At 36.6% G+C, this 24,458-nt stretch overlaps 1 protein-coding gene across 1 annotated transcript in view; it reads left to right on the forward strand.

Annotated features, from left to right (window-relative positions):
- RSBN1 (round spermatid basic protein 1) overlaps window positions 1–23,176 on the forward strand; it is a 50,421-nt gene extending 27,245 nt beyond the window's left edge. Inside the window, exons 3-7 of the mRNA XM_032360947.1 lie at window positions 7,454–7,591; window positions 7,901–8,043; window positions 16,414–16,581; window positions 17,855–17,963; window positions 18,603–23,176. Of these exons, the coding sequence (XP_032216838.1) occupies window positions 7,454–7,591; window positions 7,901–8,043; window positions 16,414–16,581; window positions 17,855–17,963; window positions 18,603–19,073 (1,029 nt within the window). The 3' untranslated portion in view covers window positions 19,074–23,176. The remainder of the gene's footprint in view (window positions 1–7,453; window positions 7,592–7,900; window positions 8,044–16,413; window positions 16,582–17,854; window positions 17,964–18,602) is intronic.
- Window positions 23,177–24,458: the final 1,282 nt, after the last annotated feature.

Raw genomic sequence — 24,458 nt, forward strand, 5'->3', positions numbered from 1 at the left:
CTACTCTCCCCATTTCAAGATTCTTAATTTATTCACAACAATTTTTTTTTTTTTTTTTTTTTTTTGCCATATAAGATGGTGTTCATAGGTTTCAGGGATTAGGACCAAGATATCTTTGGGGGCCATTATTCAGCCCACCACCCAATTGAAGCTCATCATGTTCAGACTTTAAGATATTACCTTCCCACCCAAACCTGGTAGTCCTCCCATAGAAAGAGTGGTTTCTCTGTCTCCTTGCAAAAGTCAGAATCTGGTAAACATCTTTGACATTCCTTTCTCTGCCCTATCATATCCAGTCTGTCTCCAAGTCCTGGCAATTTTATCTCCTGGATATTTTTGGTTTTTTCTTTCCTTTTTTTTTTTTTAAAAGATTTTATTTATTGGACAGAGATCACAAGTAGGCAGAGAGTCAGGCATAGAGAGAGGGGGAAGCAGGCTCCCTGCTGATCAGAGAGCCCAATGCAGGGCTTGATCCCAGGACCCTGAGATCATGACCTGAGCCAAAGGCAGTGGCTTAACCCACTGAGCCACCCAGGCGCCCCTCCCCTCCTGGATATGTTCAGATCTTTTTTTATCATTTCTAATCATCTCCACTGTTATTAACTTAGTTTATCATTTCTTATTTGGATATTACAGAAGCCTAAGTCCCTTTCAGTACCCCTCTGAGAAAATGAAACAAATACAAAATACCAAGCCCCCTCTGCCCTAAAAAGACAAAGGCAGGTCGATAATTTTCCTTTTACTACTTTAGATCCTTTAGTGATTTCCCGAATATTTAATGTAGTCTTAAGGGCTCTCCTAATCCAACTACAGCTCATTTGTCCGGCCTCATCCTTATTTTTTTTCTTTTGCTTTCTGTGTTTAGCATCATTAGCTTTCTTTTAGACCTTGGAAAGGGTGATTCTTAAGGGGTTTTGTTTCCTTTAAACTTGTTTTACAGATTTCAATTCCATGTTACTTCGAGGAAAACTTTATTCTCTAAATCAGGATCTCTTGTTCTCTTTCACAGTGTCTTACTCATTCCATACTGGGGACTTGTCACAGCTTATAATTAAATATTTGCTTAGATTAGTGTCTGCTTCTCCCTACTAGACTGTAAGCTTCCAGGGGCCAAGAGTGGGTCTGGTTTGCTCTGTCTGTGTAATTTATAGTGTCTGACATGTAATTTATAGTAAATTATAATTTATAGTAAACTTTCAGGGAATCATACTGACTTTCCCATAGTTCCTTTTTTAAAATTATATGAGCATACTTTTCTACTTCAGTCTTTTCAAGTTAAATACTTTAATTTCTTCAACTTTTTCTGATTTATCTGGTTTTCAAGTCACTAATCATCTTAACTGTTTCCTTTGCATATGCTCCAGTTACAGATTTTTTTAAAGCTCAGAGCAGGAGCTAATACTAAGATGTCATCTGTGCAATACGGAGTATTGTCTTCCTTAGTATAGAAAATACAGGCATACTTTGGGGATACTACAGTTTTGATTCCAGACCACCACAATAAAGCGAGTCAGATGAATTTCTTGGTGTATATAAAAGTTATGTTTGGGGGTACCTGGGTGGCTCAGTGGGTTAAGCCTTTGCCTTAGGCTCAGGTCGTGATTTCAGGGTCCTGGGATTAAGCCCCGCATTGGGCTCTCTGCTCAGTAGGGAGCCTGCTTCCCATTCTCTCTCTGCCTGACTCTCTGCCTACTTGGGATCTCTCTCTCTCTTTCTCTCTGTCAAATAAATAAAATCTTTAAAAAAAAAAAAGTTACGTTTGCACTGTACTGCATAATCTGTTAAGTGGGCAATAGCGGTATGTCTAAAGAAACAATGCATATACCGTAATTTAAAAAAATACTGCTAAAAAATGCTAACTACCATCATCTGCTTTTGTCAAGTCAGTCTTTTTGCTGATGGAGGGTCTTATCTCCATGTTGATACCTGCTGACTGGTCAGGGTGGCGGTTGCTGAAGGTTGGGTGGCTTTGACAATTTCTTAAGACAGCAATGAAATTTGCCACATTAATTGATTCTTTCACAAACAATATCTCTGTAGCATGTGGTGCTGTTTGATAGCATTTTACTAAAAATACAGAACCCAGGTTTATGAAAATATAACTTCTTTCAGAGTTGGAGTTAGTCCTCTCAAGCCCTGCTGTTGCTTTATCAGCTAAGTTCATGTAATATTCTAAATCCTTTGTTGTTATTTCAACAATCTTCGAGCATTTTCACCAGGAGTAGATTCCATCTCAAGAAACCACTTTTTTTGCTCATCCATGGGAAGCAGCTCCTCACCTACTTAAGTGTTACTGTGAGATTGTAGTAATTCAGTCCCATCTTCACTTCCCAGCTCCACTTCTACTTAAAGTTCATTTGCTGTTTCCACCACATCTGTAGCTACTTCCTCCCCTGAAGTCTAGAACCCCTCAAAGTCATCCATGAGAGTTGGATTCAACTTCTTCCAGACTCCTGCTAAAGTTGATATTTTGATCTCTTCTATGAATCACGAATGTTCTTAGTGGCATCTAGCAATGATGAAAACTTTCCAGAAGGTTTTCGGTTTACTTTGCCCAGACCCATCAGAGGAATCACTGTTTGCGGCAGCTATATATAGCCTTACAAATAAAGACTTGACAGTTGAAATGACTCCTTGATCCATAGGCTCCAGAAGAGATGTTGTGTTGGCAGGCATGAAAATAATAGTAATCTTGTACATCTGTGTCAGAGCTCTTGGGTATCTAGGTGCATTGCCAGCGAACAGTGATATTTTGAAAGGAATTTTTTTCTCTGAGCAGTAGGTCTCAGCAGTGGGCTTCAGATATTCAGTTAACGATACCGTGCAAGCGGATGTGCTGTCGTCCAGACTTTGTTGTTCCATTTACAGAGCACAGGCGGAAGAGATTTAGCATAGTTCTTGTGGACCCTGGGATTTTTGGAATGGTAAGTAAGTACTGGTTTCAGCTTAGAGTCACCAGCTACCTATCCTTTGATAAGAAAGTTTGCTTGTCCCTTAAAGCTTTGAAGCCAGGCACTGACTTCTCTAGCTATGAAAGTCCTAGATGGCATTTTCTTTCAATATAAGGCTATTTTGACTGCATTGGAAATTTGTTGTTTAGTGTAGTTACCTTCATTCATGATCTGAGCTGGATCTTCTGGAGAACTTCCTGCAGCTTCTACATTAGTACTTGCTGCTCTACCTTGTGCTTTTCTGTTACAGATATGGCTAATTTCCTTAAATCTCATGAACCAACAACTTCTGTTAGCTTCAGACTTTTCCTTCTGCAGCTTTGCCACCTCTCTCAACCTTCATGGAATTGACAAGAGTTGGGCCTTGCTCTGATTAGGCTTTGGCTTAAAGGAATGTTGTGGCTGGTTTGGTCTAACTACATCACTAAAACTTTCTTCAGATCAGCAGTACTGCTCTTTCTTATTTGTGTCTTTCATGTGGTTGCACTTTTAATTACCTTGAAGAAATTTTCCTTTATTCACAAGTTGGCTATTTGGTGCAAGATGTCTGGTTTTGGGCCTGTCTTGGCCATTGACATGCCTTCCTCATAAGCTTAATCATTTCTGGCTTTTGATTTAAAATGAGAGACATGTGAATCTTCCTTTCACTTAAACAGAGACCATTGTAGGGTTATTAACTGGCCTAATTTCAGTTTTGTTTTGTCTCAGGAAATAGGGCCTAAACCTGAGGAGGAGGGAGAGAGATGGGGGAATAGCCAGGCAATAAAGCAGTCAGTACACATGGCAATTTTTATTAAGGTCACTGTCTTATGTGGGTACAGTTTGTGGTGTCCCAAAACAATTTTAGTAGTAACATCAAAGAGCACTGATTATCATAACAAATACAATAATAATGAAAAAGTTTGAAATACGGTAAGAATTACCAAAATATGACACAGAGACTGTGACACTGAAGAGCAAATGTTAGAAAAATGGTGCTGATAGACTTGCTCTTGTCAGGGTTGCCTCAGACCTTCAATTTGTAAAAAAATGCAGCTACCTGTGAAGCATAATATATGTGGAATGCCATAAAGTGAAATGCAATAAAATGATGAATGCCAGTATACAAGATACAAGAGACGACATAGACTAAACCACCATAACAAAGAGATGTCACATACAGTTGCTGGAACAAAATAAAAGTTACCCTCTTGAGTAACAAGTCTGGAGGTTAAGTGGCTTGGTTCTGTCCCATGTCATCCAGGATTCTCTTTTCCCTTCTGTCTTTTAACTTTTGCCAGCCCCTTTGGTGGTAGTGTCTGTGTATTTGAACCTGGCTCTCAAGAGACAGAAAGAAGTGGAGAGCAAGCTGCTTACTTATAGAGGCTTGCTTCGGAAATTGCATATGTAACTTACACTAACGTCTCATTGGCCAGAACTTAGTTCCAGACCACACTTGGCTGCCAAGGATCCTAGCTTATTGGCTATATGCCCAGGAAGTTCTGTTTCTAAAAAGAAGGGTAGAATTAGTAGTTTGCTTGTTTGGCATTGGCATCACATAGTTGGTACATGTTGTATTTCTGGTCATAAATGCTGTCTATCTTCTAACTTGTGCTGTTAATTATTTAAATGCATTACAAACAGTAGCATTTATGAATGTTTTTTACACAGGTGATAGATACTGTTAGTCAGCTTTGCTATTACTACTGTTTTTGGCCACAGCTTAATGTCTGATTGTTCCATTCTTTCTAGACACAGGATAAATTATAAATTTATAATACATATTTTTAAATAAATAATTCAACAATTTCCTCTTTTTAGGTTAGCTTTCTCTTTCTAAGTAGGAAAGGATGGTTTATATTAATTCATGTCGCATATTAATTATCCCAGGTGTTTGCATTTTAAGTCATTTTCAAGTTAAGTGGTATTGATTAAATTACTGCTCATAGTTCAGGTAACTTCAAGCATTGTGATATAAAAATATTCTGCTTACTTTGTATGTAAAATTTAAAGTAGTGTGAATTCCTCCAAATTAATAATGCATTAAGAGTTGCATAATCTTGGGGTGCCTGGGTGGTTCAGTGGGTTGGGGCCTCTGCCTTCGGCTAGGCCATGATTCTGGAGTCCTGGGATCGAGCCCCGCATCGGGCTCTCTGTTCAGTGGGGAGCCTGCTTCCCCTCTCTCTCTCTGCCTGCCTCTCTGCCTACTCGTGATCTCTGCCAAAAATAAATAAATAAATAAATAAATAAATCTAAAAAAAAGAGTTGCATAATCTGAAAGCTAGCAAAAGTGGCATGTGGCAATGTACTTTTTCATTTTTCAGGATTAGTCTTGAGTTTTTTAAGCTTTAAATTGTGATGTATCTCTAGCATAGTTCTCACATAAAATTCCACTCCTGTGTTTTTGAAAGTCCATCTTGGTAAAAGGAACTTCTGATAATTGGGAATAGTTGCGGGGAGATTTGTAGGGGGACTGATCCCTGAAAGCATGTGATTCCCAGAACTGGTATTGAAGGTTAATGAATCTGCTTTAGTTGTTTTAGGGTGCTTAGCCTAGAAAGGTTAGAATAATGCTTAGAAAAGCTTTCCTAAGTCGAAAAGCTTTCCTTACCTTTTTATCCCATGATCATTTTTTTTCCTAGTCTGTCTCCCTTGGCCTTTTCGTAGCATGATGACCATACAAATAAATGGAAAGTAACTCATACAAATATACGCAAGTTGTCCTGGGTGGTTGCTGCTTAACAATTATATAAGGTGATATTGAGAAATACACATAAGGAAACAAGAAATCCCTGATACTTGAGAACAGGAGTTAAGACCTTTTTTCTGTGTGTATTGTGTTTGAATAAGGGTGCCTATTAAATTTTCTACAGAAAAAAAATAGTAGGTTCTGAAAATGCTGCTAGAGATCTAATACTTTTTACTGTGTAAGAAATACTAGATTGTCATTTATGCCTTGTATTGAGGCAAAATTGGTATATATTTAAAACAGTAATTGAATCTTCTTTTTTAAAGATTTATTTATTTATTTTAGAGACGAGAGTGCATTTGTGGAGGGGGCAGAGAGAGAGAAGGGGAAAGAACATCTCAAGCAGACTCCCCATTGAGTATGGAGCCTGACTCAGACCATGACCTGAGCTGAAATCAAGAGTTGGTCACTTAACCTACTGAGCCACCCAGGTGCCCGTTTTTAGGCTTTTCAATCTAATTTGCACCTTAACTAAGGTAGAGAATGTTTGGTTACTGATCCAAGGTAGAAATCCTGGTTAAAATTAAGCATTTTAGTCTAGTCATCTGTATGCACCAGTCTGTCTTTACTCTTGAGAAACATTAATTTTAAATTGGAGGTAGGAAGGGTGCCTGGGTGGCTCAGTTGGTTAGGGTGTGCCTTTGGCCCAGATCATGATCCAGAGTCCTAGGACCAAGCCCTGCTCAGCTGGGAGCCTGCTTCTCCCTCTGACCCCTCACCCTGCTCATGCTCTCTCACTCTCTTCTCACTCCCTCTCTTAAATAAAAATCTTTTAAAAAAAAAAAAAATTGGATGTGGGAGTATAAGAAATTACTTAGAAGAATATCAGATTGTATCAAATAAATTGGTAGATTCCATTAAAAAATTTTTTTTTAATTTAAATTTCAGTTAGCTAGCAGACAGTGTAATATTAGTTTCAGGTCTGCTAGTAGATTCCATTTGAATGCCAGGATTTTCTGGGCTACAGATTGGTATAAAATACACCTTAAGTTCACTAGAGAGTTGTTAGAAAGAAAATGTCTGTGTGCTTGCAAGTAACTTTAGATTTCAGAAAAGGAAAAGGTCATGAAGGGTGATCAGGAAGACCTCAGAAGAAGTCTTGAACTGATCTTTTAAAGATAAGATTTGGATTGACAGAAAAGAGGACATTCCAAGTAGGGCAGATTTACGAGAAAAATCATTGCAGGTAGAAGTAAGTTTGGCATAAATTGGATAGACAAAAAGATCAGTTTGCCCGGGGTAGAGGATTTTATAAGCAAGTAATTGGAGGAGAGATTGGGTTTGATAACAGTCAAGCCTGGTATCTGGCCTGATGTGAGTGAAGGTTTTCACTAGGGAATACAGAATGGATATGGGAAATTAATCTATTTTTTTTTTTCTCTGCCGTGCCAGTTTTACTGTTTATTTAGTGATTTTTTGCCTTAAAGATCACTTTGTTATTATTATTATTATTACTTATTTTCAGTGTTTACAGAGTACAAAAATCATCATCCTCAGAGAAATTTAAGTATATCTTAATGTCTTCAGTGTTTCTTTGAGATGTTGGGATCTTAGGTTAATTTGCTCTTTGAAATTTCTGTTTGTGGCTCTTACACGTTAATGTGTTTGTCAGTGTGCTAGGGCACCTTTCTGTAACTATGGACTTTATACAAGGTACTGACCATTGAGTTCTTAATATGTAGAATAAATAGCAACAGTAGAAACAATATTCTAATTCTTTAATTATATTATAGTGTACTTCAGTCCTTTCTCCCCCCCTTTCGTTTTATCTCAGGTCAACAGGACATACTGCTGTGGCACCTACCGAGCAGGTCCCATGCGGCAGATAAGTCTTGTTGGAGCAGTAGATGAAGAAGTTGGTGATTATTTCCCAGAGTTCCTTGATATGTTAGAAGAATCACCATTTCTGAAAGTGAGTGTTAATTCTAATTATTAAAGTTCTGATTCTTACTTTAGTGGACACTTTCTCTTAAAAAGTATTAATATTAAATTAATCGTGTCTGTTTAAATTTTATCCAGTGTTCTGAATAGAAATGTGTAGAAAATTATTGGTTCAGAATTTTACATGTAAATTATTATCTAATATAGCATTTATTTCTACATACACATACACAAAATAAACTTCCTAGAGCTTTCTTTTGGTTTGGGGTAGTAGAGAGGTTAACTTGCAAATAGTTAAAAACAAATTTTTTTTAATGTTATTCCTTCATCTGATTTCTAGATGACTTTGCCCTGGGGTACACTTTCCAGCCTCCGACTCCAGTGTAGGTCCCAGAGTGATGATGGGCCGATCATGTGGGTGAGGCCAGGAGAGCAGATGATCCCTACAGCAGATATGCCAAAGTCACCCTTCAAAAGACGACGGTAAACATTTATTTTTCCCAAACAAGGAAAAGCATTTTTTAAAAGTTTGGTGGCTTTTAAGAATGATTGAGACCTGAGCACAGTTTGAAAACTGTCTAGATTGAGGAGCTAATTTAAGGAAATCTTCAGTGGTCAGTTCTTCGTCCAGTCTACTCATTACATAGTCATCAGAGTGAGGCATCCTTCTAAAAGAACAAATTTAATTTTTTCCTATTTTCTTAAAACCTGGGTCCTAACTGCCTGCAAGATACAAGTCCAGACTCCTTTGTGTGGCTCCAAGGATCTTTCATAATCTGGCCCCAGCAGTCCTTTTAGCTGGATATGTTTCTAGTCTGTTCCAGCCACGTAGAGTTCAGTTTTCAAATAGTGGTCTTTCACAGCTCTATGCTTTTTGCATTGTTCTTTTTCACTTAGAATGGCATCCCCTCCCCCATCTTCCTTTCTGCCTGACAAACTCTTAATAAATTTTCAAAACTGAACTTGGCTGTTACTTCCTTTGTGAAGCTTTGCTTTGTTCCCATAGGCATTTAATTGTTCCCTTCTCTGTGTTCACACATTATTTGTTCACTAATGATCTGTTTATGTGTTTCTATTTTTACTAAATTTTGAATCCTGAGAGAGTGATTGTATTTTATTCTTCTCAGTCTCTATGACCAATAGACAGGTGATCAGTAGTGTTTGCTGAATGAAACCAGTCATGTTTATTTCCTATAGTAATTAATATTGGGCTGACACATTTTGTGATTTAAGCACTTAAAACAAATGTAGATTAATTTATTCTAGTACTATGAAAAAAATCTCATTTTAGTAAGAGTGAAAAATGACTTATATTTGCTTAGACTATGGAAATAACCCCAAATAGGTATCCAGAAGTGAGTTTGTTCATTTATTTATTTACTTTTACATGATTTTATTTGAGAGAGAGCAAGAGAGAGCACGAGCAGGGAGAGGGCAGAGGAAGAGTGAGACACAAACTCTCCACTGAGCTGGAAGCCCTATGTGGGGCACAATCCCAGGACTCTAGCTTAACCAACTGAGCTACGCAGGCGTCCCCAGAAGTGAGTTTTAATGGATTAGTTTGGACGTTACCTTAAAGCTTATAGGGGAATGGTGCTAAAGCTAATTATGGAATAACCTTAAGTACTTGAGGTACTGTGTGAAAATACTTTGTGTAAACTATATATGAACACCAGGTGGTGGCACAGTAGAAGCTGACAGTAAACTATTTCTGAACATTGCTTGGACCACAGCGTTTTTTATATATCATGATGATGAGTCTGGAAATCGTAAATTCTTAAATACTGCATACATTTTATTTGTTGCATAATTTTAACAAAAAGGAATTGACCATTGTTTGTTTCCTGATTGTTAGACTTTTAGAAAAATCTGATAATAGAAAAAAGTAAAAAGAAGGCAAAAAATACCCATAGTCCCACCTATTTAGGCATATTAACCTTTAAATTTCAGTCTGTATTATACTCCTAAGCTTTGTACACAAATGAACTCATTCTTCACATGATGTTTACTTTAAAACTTGTTGTTTTTATTCACCCCTTAAGTTTATGTGTTATATTAAGATGCAACTATATGATCATTTCTTAGTGACTATGTTCTCACTAAATGGTTGTATCAAGATTTAATTCACCAGTTCTTTTTTTTTACATTTTAATTTTTACATTTAATAATTACCTATCAGAATTTTAATATACTTACAATTTTTTGCTCCATCACATTCTAATACTAATTGTCATAATAACTCAAGCAAGAGTAAATTTTGACACAACACTTAGAGCTTTAGGTTCACAGGAACATTAAAAAAGCATTTAAATAGAAAAATATATTTACATATTTTGCTGCAGGGAAAGATGATAGGATTATCAATAAAGTAAATTTGAGTGCAAAAATATATATTATGTGGGTAAAATTCTATTAGAATAGAAAGAAGAACTTAGGGAGAAAAGGAAAAATGTACAGCTCCCAACCATCAAGAACTCGTCTGAATTTTTAAAATGGATGATGGTGGCTCTCAAATCATTAAGGTAATTAGGTTCCACTAATGTCATGTAAAATTGTAACATGACAGTTTTGTTTGTGAATGTTAGTATTTGTCAGGATTCACATTATTTGCAGCTGACGTTTTTGATGGAAAATTTTAGATGTCAACACAAAAAGATGTGTAAAGGAGCCCACCTGGTCCCAGGGGGTCAGGACAGAGCTGGAAAGGAGATAGCCAGTGTTCAAAGATCAAGAAGAGGGTGTTCTAGGAGGAGTCTGTTCCCTGAGTCCTGGGATGGCTGGCCTTGGCCCGGTACACACGGCCTGGCTCGTGGGGCCGTGCTAGCTGAGTATACCCTAGTGGACTTCTGCTTGCTTAGCACTGGACATGGCCCCGCAGCCTGACCCCTTCCTGAAGGGAGGAGGTGGTATCTCGGCCTCCCGGGGTTAGTGTCAGGAGTTGGTTGTCAAGAATTAGGAGCCCTGAAGGAGGATAGGATGTTTGGTTCCCATACAGCTAAAGTCCCCAGGAGCTGACCTGGTGCCCTGCCTTTCTAAGCCAAGTCTTGCTTCAATTCTTTGAAGCACCCCAGCATCCTTCCAATAAATGCCTGCCCTTTATGCCCTGCAACTGGAGGAACTACAACTAGCACACCCACTGAAGGAATCCTCCTGCTCCCCACCCCACCCCACCCCACGCTGCTGCGGCTGCTGAAAATGACTGAGGTCATGGAGCAGAGGGAGCCTGGAGAGGGTACAGTCATCCCACCTCCACAAAGTGACAGACATCAAAGATCGAAAGATCTCCGTGTGCCTAAGACTGTCTACCCTCCACCGTTGACGACTAACCATGGCAACCTGACTGCCTTCCCAATCAAGCTCCCACAGAAGCCCACATGTCCAGCAGGTTCTGGAAGTCCTGAGACTCTGCCATCATTTACCCCAGCGAAGGGGTATTCGGCTCCAGCCCAGAGCTGGGTGTTGTATTGGGAGCTGTGGACAGCGCAGAACCAAACAGGCTGGCTCCAGGGCCAAAATCAGGGCTGGGTTCCCCAAAAGGCAGACTAAGGAAGTGTCTGGGTCACCAGCAGAGAAGAGGCACCAAAAACAAAAGAATCAAGAAAAAAAAAATATCGGAAATAGTTTGACATTTGATTTTTTTTAAGTAGTCCTCATAAGAAAAGTCAAAATTTTGTTGTACTTCCTTAACGTTTTTTTTTTTTTTTTTCCTGATTGTATGTTGCTTTTGCTGTGAATCACGTGCCGGGGGGTGGTGGTGGGGGTGGTGCATCAGCCTGCTTGCATGTGTCTCCATTCAGTCCTGGCAAATGTCACTGTGTCTACCTCACAAAGATCTAACTGAAGACTAGCAGAAGGGGCTGACTTAGGAGAGACCCCTCCTCATTATAGTTGAGACGACTGGGGTTGAACACGGTTCTGACCACAAGGTGGCAAAAGAGTATATGACACTTACTTGAACATGTTTTGTACATTTCTCTAAAACTATTGGTTTATATCCAAATACACTCTAAAAATATTTTTCACCAATTCTTTTTAATGTAAATTGCTTCCAGTTTTTCAATGTAAATAGGACTTTGACAAACATGACAGTGATATGTTGGAGCCAGGCTCTCAGGGCCAATTCCACAGTGAACGAGATCACATTGGTTGCTTGATATTGACCGTGTTGGGAGTATTTATACCACGGAAATAGGCAGCCGTAAACAGCCATATTCCCCTGAAGCCAGTTGTTAGGAATGTATAACACATCAGTGATTGTAGGTAGCTGGCTGGCTGGCTGGTAGGTAGGTGGATCTATCTTTGTGCATATGCATGTTCATTTCTTGGTGGAAATTTTAAAGGTTCAGAGTATATACACATTTCTAAATTGATCCGGAAGTGTACCAATATATACTCCCACCCAAATAATAAGACGGTACCCCTTTCCCCATGCCCCTCCATTAATATTTTTTTTAAACTTTGTTGCTCTTATTGGACAGAGGTGATTCATTTTAATTAATTCTTCTTTGAGGGGTGTGTAGTTCTTATTTTGTGATTCCCTTTTCATTTTCATTTAAAATTCTCTCTTTTTTTTAATGACTGTTAACTTATTTTGTGTGTTGCAGATTTTCCTGCTCATTTTTTTTCTTTTAGTTTCAGGTTTTCCTTTACTCACAGTTTTGGTGTTTTTGTGTGTTTGTTTTGTTTTGTTTCCCTCTCAGTTTATTTTTCTTTGCACACAGATCTGTCTTTTCCTCTGCGGTTTCTCTCCTGGTGGCCAACTTAGAAACGTCCTTTCTCATTCAGTATTACAAAATATTCATCTACATTTTCTCCTGGTACATTCATGATTTTAGTATTTACAGGTTTTACTTCCCTGGTATTGATTTCAGGACAGAGTGAGGCATTCATTTTTTCTAAATAGTTAGGTAGCTGTACCAACATCATTTACTTTATAATTTATTTTTTCTCTACTAATCTGAGGGGCTGTCAAATTTTATTTTTATTGGGGTTAAATATTCTTGAGTGAGGCATTCAAAAGTACTTTGAATTAGAGTGAATAAATCGGAACTTAAACATTAATGTCATCATCTTTTGTTAATGAGAACTCTTTATTGCTGAAAATGATGGAATCAATGTGAGAAGCTATCTAGTTATCAAGGGCACTGCTAATGAAGATGATCTTTGAATTTATGGACTTTAAAGTTAAGTACATGCACAGGGTTTTAAAAAATCAAATGGTACAGTAGGTTTTATAATGAAAAATTCTGGCCACCTTTCCGTCCAGAGGCAAACATGTTTTTACCAGACAAAAAAGACAATTTCTGTTTTTAATTTTTGTTTTAAGACTGTGGCAGGAAACTTGTCAATTTCTTGGTATGATAAATGGGGACTTCTTCCTATTCTCCAAACAGTTAAATGACCCTTTCTCTCCAGTTAAATATCCCTTTCTTTACCCTCTTCTTCCCCCTATCAACTTTTTGCCAGATGTGGTTACACATTATTGAGGTTAATTCATATTCTGTTTTAAAACCATAATTAGGTTTTATATGCTTTGTCAATAGGTGTAGTCTACAGTTTGAAAGTCAGTAAACGGCATTTATATAATATTATGGGAAGGTAAGTTTATTGCAGACCTAACCAGTAGGCTAAAAATTTGTATTCTAAAGTTCAGTGTTATGTTAACATTGAAAGGGATACTAAACAAAAGGATCTTTCGTTCCTATATTTCATCTAGATATTGAAAGTCATGCACAGTTCAATTGATTTCATGTTTGGATTGTGCTTTTTTTAAAGACAATTGTTCTATTTTCCCTGCAGTTTCTGATTTACCCCTGTTTTGAAGGGGGACATATACTTTGCTTGACCATATCCCTAATATTTTGTGTTCTCTTTTTTGCATCACATACATTTCTTCTAGAATCATACTTTCTACTCTATGACTATGACTTTGGCTTTTTAAATTAGTCTTTTTTGGGGCACCTGGGTGGCTCAGTGGGTTAAGCCGCTGCCTTCGGCTCGGGTCATGGTCTCAGGGTCCTGGGATCGAGTCCTGCATCGGGCTCTCTGCTCAGGAGGGAGCCTGTTTCCCTCTCACTCTCTCTGCCTGCCTCTCTGCCTACTTGTGATCTCTGTCAAATAAATAAAATCTTTAAAAAAAAAATGAGTCTTTTTTTTTTTTTTGAGAATATTGATAGTTACCTTGGATTCTCTGCTTTTATCCTATCCTCAAGAATCCAGAATTTTAATAATATTGCCTACTCTAGCACATCATTTTTTTTTTTTTTTAACCTGGAAATCTTTTAGATCTCTGTGTTTTCTTCATTGTGAAAAGCTTTACTTCACCATTATCAACCTAGGACTTCCTGCGTAATGCGTTTCTGCATTAACCTACTTTTGTCTTCTTCCTAGGCTTATTTCCTTCTCTTGCTTTAGCACAGTCTTAAGTAATATTCTAACAAAAGGAAGAAGGTATTCTGAGTCATTATATGTCTGAAAATATTTTTCTCTCATTAAATAGGATTGATAGTTTAGTTGGATTCCATAGGATGTATTTTCTCTTAAAACTTCTAGCATTGCTCCCAATGTCTTCTGGTGTGTACTGTTGTTCATGAGAAGTCTTAATGCCACTGTAATTTGGGGGTTTTTTGTAGGTAATCTTTTTTCATTTCTTCTCTGAAAGTTGAATTTCACAATGACGTACTTGGGTCTTCCATTCTTACTCTTATGTTTAATCCTTTTTGTTGTTTGGTAGGTCCCTTAAATTTTAAAGATTCACGTCTCCTTTTCTGGGGATTTTTCTTTCTTGTTTTGGTTATCTTTTCCTTTTTCTCTGTTACTTCTTCTGAAACCACTGTTGGTTGAGTAATAGATCTCTCATTTTGATTATCCTCATACTTATTATTTTTTTTTTGCTTTTAATTTTGGGAAATTCGCTTGAGTTTTGTCTTTTAATTTTTCTTTTGAATTCTTATATTTCAGCATTGTTAATTTTGGTCTTTGTCAGGCTGCTACAGGCTATCTTCAAATAGTTGGTGATTTGTGGTTGACACATATTTAGAAATAAAACATTGGGCTTACTGAGCGTTCTATTTATATTTTAGTGAGGCTTATCACAAGGTAGGTTTCATTATAGAGTTAATAGGCATAGAACTGGAAATTAAAGGATATGTCCACATGCAAGAGGATTACATTAGTTCTATTAATATGGTAAGTTCAGTGTGTTTAGAGAATACGAAGGGTTTTTATTGTTGTTTTTTCTGAAAGTTTATCAGGATGCTTTGGCTACAGACAACAAAAATTTTGATTCAAATTGGTTCATTAAAGCAAAATGTTATCCCATGTATCAGGTGGTCCAGAAGCTTAGCTCTAGGTACTATATATATATATATACTAAATATATATATATATATACTAAATATATATATATATACTAAATATATATATATATTTATATTTACATTTATATTTATATACGTATATATTTATATACGTATATGGTCAGTGACTCAGTACATTCATCAAGGAATCAGGTCTTTTCCTTTGGTCTGCTTTGTCATTCTCTTTGCCTGGGCTTTGTACTCAAAATGGTTTTCTTTATGGTTGCTGGATGACTAGTACGGTTCTAGGTATCACATATGGATCTGGTTATATGCAATAGAAGAGAAAACTATCTTTTCTTTTACTTCTCTCTTAGGGTCTAGGAAACTTCTCAGAAGTCTGCTGATTGCCTCTCTTAACTGCTGCCCAGAGTCATTTCATGCCCATTTTTCAATCAGTCACTGGCAAGGGGAATGCACTTACCTCCATTTGTCAAGATTCATTAGGATCTGCCTCTGAAGCTCGTAAATGAGGTCCTTTATAGGGTAGGAACAGATACTCAGTGAGAATCAGTGTTTTGTCAGGGAAATAAATATGAGAGATGGATGCAGGGTGCATCAGTCATAGTCTTTTCGTCGGGGTAGATGCCTGACCTTATTTTATCCATAGGGGTGGCAGGTGACTGGTTTATTTACAGAATTTCACTTTAGTTCCCCCCTTTCTCAGCCTTACCTCATTTCTATCTATTATCATTATACCTGGTCCCCACCCCACCCATCTGCCACCCACCTTTGCCTCTTGGCAAAGGTCTTTTGGGCAGGCCAGCTGCCTTTTTAGTTGCCATTCCTTTCATGTGTATTCTAGACCTGTGGCTTTCTCTGCTCAGTTTTATTAGTCCAAGACACTTGTAATCATTTTCCACCTTCCAGAAATTTGTTGATATTGTTCATTAACTAATTCATTTCTTTTGTTGGTTCTTATTCATTCCTTTACTGTCACCTTTAGATTACTATATTTAGAAATTTTTGAGTATGTAAAAAAAGCAGAAGAGAATATAATGAATTCTCGTGTATTCAGTTCATAGCCAGTTCCGTTTCATCTGTACTCCCATCCATTCATGCATTTCCTTTCTCTCACCCCTACCATATTAGTTTGAAGCCTCTTACTTTAAGATTTTAATGTAGAAGGAGATCAAGTACATTCTCAGTTTGCCATCTTGAATCAGGTCTAGTAGAATGTTTCGAGGGTTAAGATGGCTCGGGGTAGAGAAACACACAGCCTTGAATTTTGAATTATGTTTTCCGAGTTTAGTTTTAGAAAACTACATTTTATGTATTCAAATCAAAGATACAGCTTTTGTGTTACCATGACATCCTTAGGGAAGAAGGTAATCTCATTAAGCTTTGCAATATAATGTGTTAAATGCTCATGATCAGAATCATTGAATCCTTATTAGTCCTGGTCTTATTTAAAATTTGATATTTTAGCAGACTTTTTTACCTTATTGCTGTTAATACTTACCCCTGCTTTACTTCACAACCATATCAACTCCAGATCAATGAATGAAATTAAAAATCTCCAGTACCTACCTCGGACCAGTGAACCCCGTGAAGTCCTCTTTGAAGACAGGACAAGAGCTCATGCTGACCATGTAGGTCAGGGGTTTGACTGGCAGAGTACGGCTGCTGTTGGGGTTTTGAAAGCTGTACAGTTTGGTGAATGGTAAGTTAAGGGAACTAAACTACAAGGTTGGTTAATGTTTGAGAAAATGTGGACTCAATTTAAAAGGTTGGGGAGTAACTTTTTTTGAAATTGCAGTAAAATATACCTAACAAAATAAAAAATGAAAAATTTTTTAAATGAAAAATCTTTGCCATTTTAAGTGTACATTTCAGAGGCGTTAAGTATATTTACATTATTGTGAAGCAGACTTAGAGAACTTTTTGTCTTGCAAAACTGTTAACTCTATACCCATTAGACAATAACTGCCTTTCTCCTCTCTCCCCAGCTCCTGGTACCCTTCATTGTACTTTCTGTTTCTGTGAATTTGACTACTTTAAATACTTCATATAAGTGGAATCATACAGTAGATTTTTGTGACTGGCCTATTTTTGTTAGCATAATATCCTCAGGGTTCATCCATATTGTACCAAGTGCTATAATTTCCTTCCTTTTTAAGGCTGAATAGTATTCCATTATATGTATATGGCACATTTTGTTTTCTCTGCATTCATTCCTCAGTGAGCACTTGGGTTGCTTCCATCTTTTGGCTGCTGTGAACAAGTATCTCTTCCTGCCTCTGCTTTCAGTCTTTTGGGTATATACCCAGAAGTGGAATTGCTAGATCATTTCATAATTCTATTTTCAATTTTTGGAGGAACTGCTATACTATTTTCAATAGTGGCTGCACCCTTTTACATTCAATTGGAACCAAAAGCTCAGAGCACTGAATTTAGCTTATTTTAAAACTGTTTTGTTTTTCATATTTATAACTTCAGGGCCTTCAATATTCCTATAGTTTGCTCGAACCTTTTTTAGAAGTAGAGTTCAATCATAGCTCGACAGTATTTCAAGTACATTGCTTAGCCTTTTTTCCCCTCTCTCCTTTGGAAACTGAAGGCATGATATTTATGTGGCTGATATGTTTTCTCTCCACTTTGTTCCATCCTGACGATGACATTACTGGTGGGCTGGAAATGGGGCAGAGTGGTGAGAGGATGCAGATGTAGCTAGTTTAGAATGAAACTGCTTTTAGTGTTTGTTATTTTGATTTTGTAACAACTGATCTAGTTTTCATTTTTTTAAAAACAGCTTTATTGTTGTTTTATTTATTTTTTAACTCTTGATTAAAAAAGCAAATGTACACTCTATTTGTAGGAGCTGTGGGTATACTTCTAGGCTAGTAGTACCATTTCCAGGAATAGGAGAAATGAAATTTGTCATCATCTTCCATTATGAGATGCATGTTTCTAAAATTTGATTTTGTTAATCTTAGGAGTGACCAACCTCGCATAACCAAAGATGTGATTTGTTTTCATGCTGAGGATTTTACTGATGTTGTACAGAGACTTCAGTTAGACCTTCATGAACCCCCGGTTTCCCAGGTAAAACTCTTGCTTTTTTATTACCTTTCAAGTGAGATAATAGAAATAAGTGCCTGTTACCCATTTTATTTTGCATTTGATCTTATAGTTGGATACATGGGATGGCAAATTTAATTTTATTACTATTAAAAGATACGTGTGGAGTGTGTCAGAAAGTCATTAAAACAAGCTTCCCAAGCAGAATGCTTGGCAGTCTTTAATCTTTGGAATGCCAGGTGGGCCCAGATGGCCAGAGGGTCTAAGCTGCTCAGTTCTGGCTGGAAGTAGTCTCAGCTGATAACCCCATTGTCCTGTGTGTCCTTAACCTGCAGAAGGTTGAAGAACACAGGAGCAAGTAAATATTGCCCTTCTGTGTGGCAGAGAATACATTATTGATACCTAGCTGGGTTTTGGAATAGTTGTTTAAATAATTCCTTAGGCCATCCTGAGTTTAACCTGTACTTTGTTACTAGAGAGGTAGAAAGTATGAGAAAAAGTGTTTCCCAAGCATTATAGGCAATTTCAGAAAGTTGTCTGTCACTTAGTATTGCTTGGCTTTAATTTGGCTCTACTACTGTTTCCCTGTATTCATTCTGATATTTTATTTGGCAAAATTATTACATATTTTAAAGTGTCATGCAACTTCTCTTTACTCTGCAGTGTGTACAGTGGGTGGATGAAGCGAAACTAAACCAAATGAGGCGGGAAGGCATTCGCTACGCCAGAATTCAGCTGTGTGACAATGATATTTACTTCATCCCTAGAAATGTCATTCATCAGTTCAAAACCGTGTCAGCAGTGTGCAGCTTAGCTTGGCATATAAGGCTTAAACAGTACCACCCGGTTGTGGAAGCCACTCACAACACAGAAAGCAGTTCTATGGTGGACTGTGATTTAACCGGAAAGCAAGAATTAGAAGTTGACTCACAGTGTGTGAGGGTAAAAACTGAATCTGAGGAAACATGCAGAGAGATGCAGCTTTTGACAACTGCTTCATCATCCTTCCCTTCATCGGAACTTAAACTACAGCAAGATCAGATAACTCAGCCTATTCCAGTTTTAAAGGTGGAAAGTAGACTGGACTCTGACCAGCAACACAATCTACAGGAACATTCGAGCACTCCTGTGTGATATGTACATACTCAAACACATTTTTTAACTTTTTTAAATTTTGATGTGAAGTTATAGTTTTATAACTGGCTTAAGTTAAGTTTTATTGGAGAAATCTTGCCTATAATTCTATAAAGAGAAATGACATTCCACAAATGTCAAGCATATCTTTTTTACACAGATTATGCAAAGTTAAGAGTTGTATCTTATCCCGTTAGTACAGTATGTAATAGTGGGTCTGCTGCTACTTTCTGTTTTAAGGTGTGAGGTAACAATTCAATCTCTTCTTCAAATCAAACTGAGAATTCTCGGGAATAACAGATTCTTATTTGGTAAATTATTCACTTCCCTTAATTTTATCTTGCCTTGTCTCTTGCCATATTTGCTGTTTTTACGATAGAAGATCAGACTTATGCTTTGGTACTTGTGTCTTTATGACACAGATTCAATTTCTACAGTAAAGATGGCATAGGTTGCAAGAAAGAGTTCCTGCATCTTGTACATGGGCAAGTAAGTTCCAACCATAAAGAACAGGTAGTTTCTAAGGAAAATTCAGTGGCTCTCTGGTTTCTTAACAAAAGAGAAAGCACAGCACTTTCTGATCCAAACTGTCTTTTTTGTATCTGTTATTTAAAGCCCAGTGGATATTTCAATTAAAAATATCTAAAGATGAATAGTCCTTGGTCATTCATTTTCCATGGTTCATTAATCTCTTCTAGAATACATGGTAACTATGGAAGATAATTGGATAAAGAGATAATGTTGACATGATACTCTATCATTCTGCTACCTAGCATTCTCACACATTGTGTGGATACTTTTGCTTCCTAAATTGATCACGAGTATCAAACTTAAGAGAATGATATCAATCTTTCTGATGAGGCTGCCATATTTTGTGCATGAAACTTAGGAAAAACTGTTTTTGTCATTTGGCATCAACCTCTTCATGATAAAGATCTGTTGAGACACTTAATTCACAGTTTGAACTGGTGAATACTTGGGTTTATTTACTATTATTCTGTGTTGCTATGGCCTAATAAAGAATATGGCACTAGACTTCATCCTAGAGCTTCAGGTAACCTACTGCTTAGTAGGCACAGTTCATATAGCTAGTGTGGTCTTAACTTCCTATTATTTTAGAATGTTAACATGATACACATTTCACTTTCTCTTAGTTAATAATATAATAGGCCTTTTGTTCATTAAAGGAAGAGTATTCCCCACACCTAAGACCAGATTCTTGTATCTACCTGGTTATTGTGCAATTTGGAGATTTTTTTTCCTGGAGGGTGAGATTTGGAATATTTACATTAACATAGGCAAAAAAGATGCTGCTTTATTATGTCTGTCACCATGAAAACTTTAGCTGCATCTTTTAAAATATCAAATATGAATTTTCTCTAAAATATTCTGAAATAGGCTAAATCTTATATAAATATTACGTTGTGCAATATTGTTGTGTAGTTAAATGCATATTAGCAAAGTATAGAGGTCACTGTGTAAACCGATAGAAAAGTAACCATCAGCAAATACTGCAGTGATTAGTTAGAATCTGTATTATTCCTTATATATATGTATATGTATGTATTCTCTGTTACAAAGGATGAAGACAAATAGAGAAACATTTCAGTGTAAACCATTTATGAATTGGAAGTGATGTTGGTTTTAGTTATCTTTGTAAATAAGGTAATTAGAATGGTATGAAAAGTAATGTGATTATTGCAGGGGTGTTTTAAAATCTTGGGTATAAATTCTAGGGTAAATTCTAGTTTATCAAGACTAGTTTTTAAAGGGACCTGCCTTTGAGGGTGTTTTTTGTTATTTTGGAGGGGGGAGGGGTTAATCACAAAAGTATGTGGATTTGGGTTTTCTTGTTTTTGTTTTTCTGTCCAGAAGAATTTCATAGAGCTTTAGTAGGCTGTGCAAAGTAGAATTCTTCTCAGGCAACATTTGCTTTTTAAAATAATCATGAAGAACAAGGTTGTTAAAGCAAAAACTTTTTTTATTTTTATTTTTCTTGTCTTCCAAGATCCGATTTCCCCATTTCCCACTTGCCATCCAGCAGATGCCATCTGTCATCTAAGCTGGTCATTACTAATAAACAAGGAGACTGTCTCCTGACAGCCAGCACTGTGTATAATCACTCAGGAACCAGCGGATCTGCAAAGACCTACAATCAAAAGCAAATCCCCATTTTCCTTTTATAAACATTCTACCCTCACCTCCAATATAAACACATTAAAAGAGTATACAAATGTTTAAAATCATGTACTAATAAATTCATTGTATGTTAGAATTGCAATAGAATGGAGAGAGAAACATTTAGCTAGTAATGTATCTGGAAACTGAATGTCCTATGTGAGTATTAGATTTAATAGCATGCTTTAAAGACTGATGAATATAAAGCTCAAGTTTTGAGTTCCTTACTGCTTTCAAAGTTGTATCCTAGTTGAGTGATACAAATGATTGCAACTTTTCTAAATCTTGAAATTATTTGGTTTGGTGGAGTGAGGCATGGAGCAATCTGGCGTCTTCTGATTTGTAAAGTAGTGATGGCAGTGAAGTTGTAACTGAAATTTAAGCTGATCTTCCTTTTTGGTATATTATCTGTTGTGCCAACTCTTTGAGATTACTTGCAGAATGTGGCTGTAAGTTTGAGTATTTTGTGGAGCAGAGGGATATTTTAAAAATGTGCTTATGGAAAGGACCCAATAAATGAATATTCCTAACTTAGTAACTAGAATGATTTTATGGTATTCATAAATAAGGATAAACGTCTTTTCCCCCTGCCCCAGAAGCATTCTGTAATTACCAAGATATGCTAGGAGTAGGATTATGATTCAGAGGTATCCCAAATTCATAAAGCAATAATAAAAACCTACATATTAGTTTTCCCCTCCAAAGTTTGAACTCTTTAAAAATGAATTCCTAAGCTTAATTGTACTTTTAATTTGCTTATTCAGTGCTTAGAATTTGTCTGACTGGTACTTTATTATTTTTAATTAAAAACGAGAGGTGCCCTTTCCCCTTGGAGAGTTGGAATATCAGTTGACTAATACTACAAGCTCTTGTGGGGGGAAATGGAGCTTGTTAAAACCCTTTACCAAACCTTAGGAAAAGATGTCTTGTAACATCTTGCGTCAGTCTTAATAGGTATAAAGTTCATACTTAATGCCTGGAGAAACTTTTGCTTATTGCCTTTCCCTCTATAGTGTCTAGAATGAAAACTAATTTAGAAACAAGACTCCAAGATTCAAGAAAACCCTTAGTAAATATATTCTTGATCATTAATATTAGCCCATTATATTTTCATCTGTATTTGCCATTTAAAATTTATTTGCATTTATACCTTTAGGATAATTGAGTTTGTGTCTTTCTAATCTATTTTATCATTGCTACAGGTTTAAAAAAAAAAGAGCCTTTCACTAGTACATGGCAGAAATTCATATTTCTGCCAAGTTTTTTTTTAAACAAGTTGTAGCTGTATTTATTGGTCATGCAGTAAGTAGAGGAAATGTACAAGACAAATGTTTTTCTTTAGCACATAAGGGACCTATCCTCATCCTGAAAGTTTGTTGCTTTAAAAGCAAGTATCTCCATAAATATTATGGCCTTCCATTTTCTTCATAAATTTTTTATGATCCACTTGTGCATGTAGTTGAGACCACTGTCTCTTAATATAGCACTTTTCAATTCTCTAAAGAAATACTTATGTACTACTTCTATCACCTGTTGTAAATTTTCATGTAATAGTGTTTTCTGTGACTAAACTCCATTTTGATTGGCAGCTAAGACTTTTTTTTTTCCTGTGGCTTTAATTTATCTAAGAGGTCTTTGCATATAGATGAAATGTATAATTTGCCTGGCGGACTATTTGCGTTGTGTGGCCTTAGTTTGTTTATTGACATTAACGAGTGTTTTAAAAAGGTTTTTAATGAATAGTCTTAAATCTAAATTTGTGTGAATAATAATCCTTTTAACACAGTGCTTTTTGTAGCTGTCTAAGTGTGTTAAATTGTTAAGCTATTTCTTTGTAAAATAGGACAATGGAATGCATAGAGGTTTTTTTTTTTTTTCCCCTGTAAAGTATTTTTTTAATAAACAGAAGTCTGATTTGTCCTTTACTTATGTTTCATGAGAAAATGAATAGTGCATGTGAATTCTGGCTACCTGGAACCTGTTTTTAAAATATTAATCCCCCACTTTCTGTGTACCCTGTCATCTCCTAATCTTTTAGAAAATCTTGTGACTTTTCTTCCCTAAAGAAAAGGGGATGCATACAGAGATGCAACTAGTTTTTGGGACAAAGAAAAACTACACTTGGCATTTGTGGCACTTGTGCCTTCTGATGCTTATATCTACTTGAGAGGACAATCTTAAATTTTTAATTTAAATTTAAATTTTTAATTTTAATTGATGTTGATATTTTTCAAAGTATGTGCAAACAGTGTTAGTTAATGAAGATGGTGATATATATTTTGGATGTATTAAGTGACACAATGCAATGGATTTTTTTTCCTCAGCAATTTTTGTGTGAACTTCTCTTTGAGATACTTAGTAAGTCCTGATAGACCTTGGTTGTGATTAGGAAACAAGAAGGAAGGGAATTAATGTTTTCTGAGTAACTGTCAAGGGCCAGGCACTTTCTAGGAGGGTATCTCATTTAATCTTCACAGCCTTTAGTATTTAGTACGAAGGTAACAATAAATACAGGTGAGAAAATAGGCTTGTTAGGTCGAATAAATTGCATAATATCACAGTTCTTTAACTGAAGCAGGGATCTAAATGCAGTTCTTGGTTCAAAGCCCATGCAGTGCTCAGTGGCAGCCTCAGAAAGCATTGAGAACTTGGTAAAAAGGGTCACCTGGAAGATGATTTGCTACTTCCTACTATTCCAAAATGCAACTTACTGATTTCAATTCTTCCATGAATCCCCCCCCCCACCAAAGTCTCTGTGCACTAAGCAGTGAAGTAAAATGTAATTTGTCTTAAAGCAGATATTTAGATACACAGGGATGACCTTTTTCATTTGTCATTTATCCGTTTTTAAGTTGGCCATTTTTTCTGAAACCCAATAGAATTAAAGGGAAAAGCTGTCAGGAAGCAAAACCATAAGTGTACAATATAAAAAATAATTTAAGCCCGGGTGAAATAATTTTTAATTAATTCTGTGGGATTTACTTTTATTTCTTAGTGGCTTTTTTCTTTCAGTAAAATGGGCCCTCACCTTACCCCGATTTAATATGTTTTTAAAACCTAGAACCACATTTCTTAGGCTTTCTGAAGTGGTAACCGGTGTGATCCTTATCTGTTACTAGCTTTACCTGACTCAGATGCTTCATGCTGAGCAAGCATGGACACTGCTTCAAGTGGAGTGGGAATGGCCGTTAGGCGTCAGTGTTCCAT

Source organism: Mustela erminea, chromosome 10 (genome assembly GCF_009829155.1).
Source record: "Mustela erminea isolate mMusErm1 chromosome 10, mMusErm1.Pri, whole genome shotgun sequence".
Classification (NCBI taxonomy): domain Eukaryota; kingdom Metazoa; phylum Chordata; class Mammalia; order Carnivora; family Mustelidae; genus Mustela; species Mustela erminea.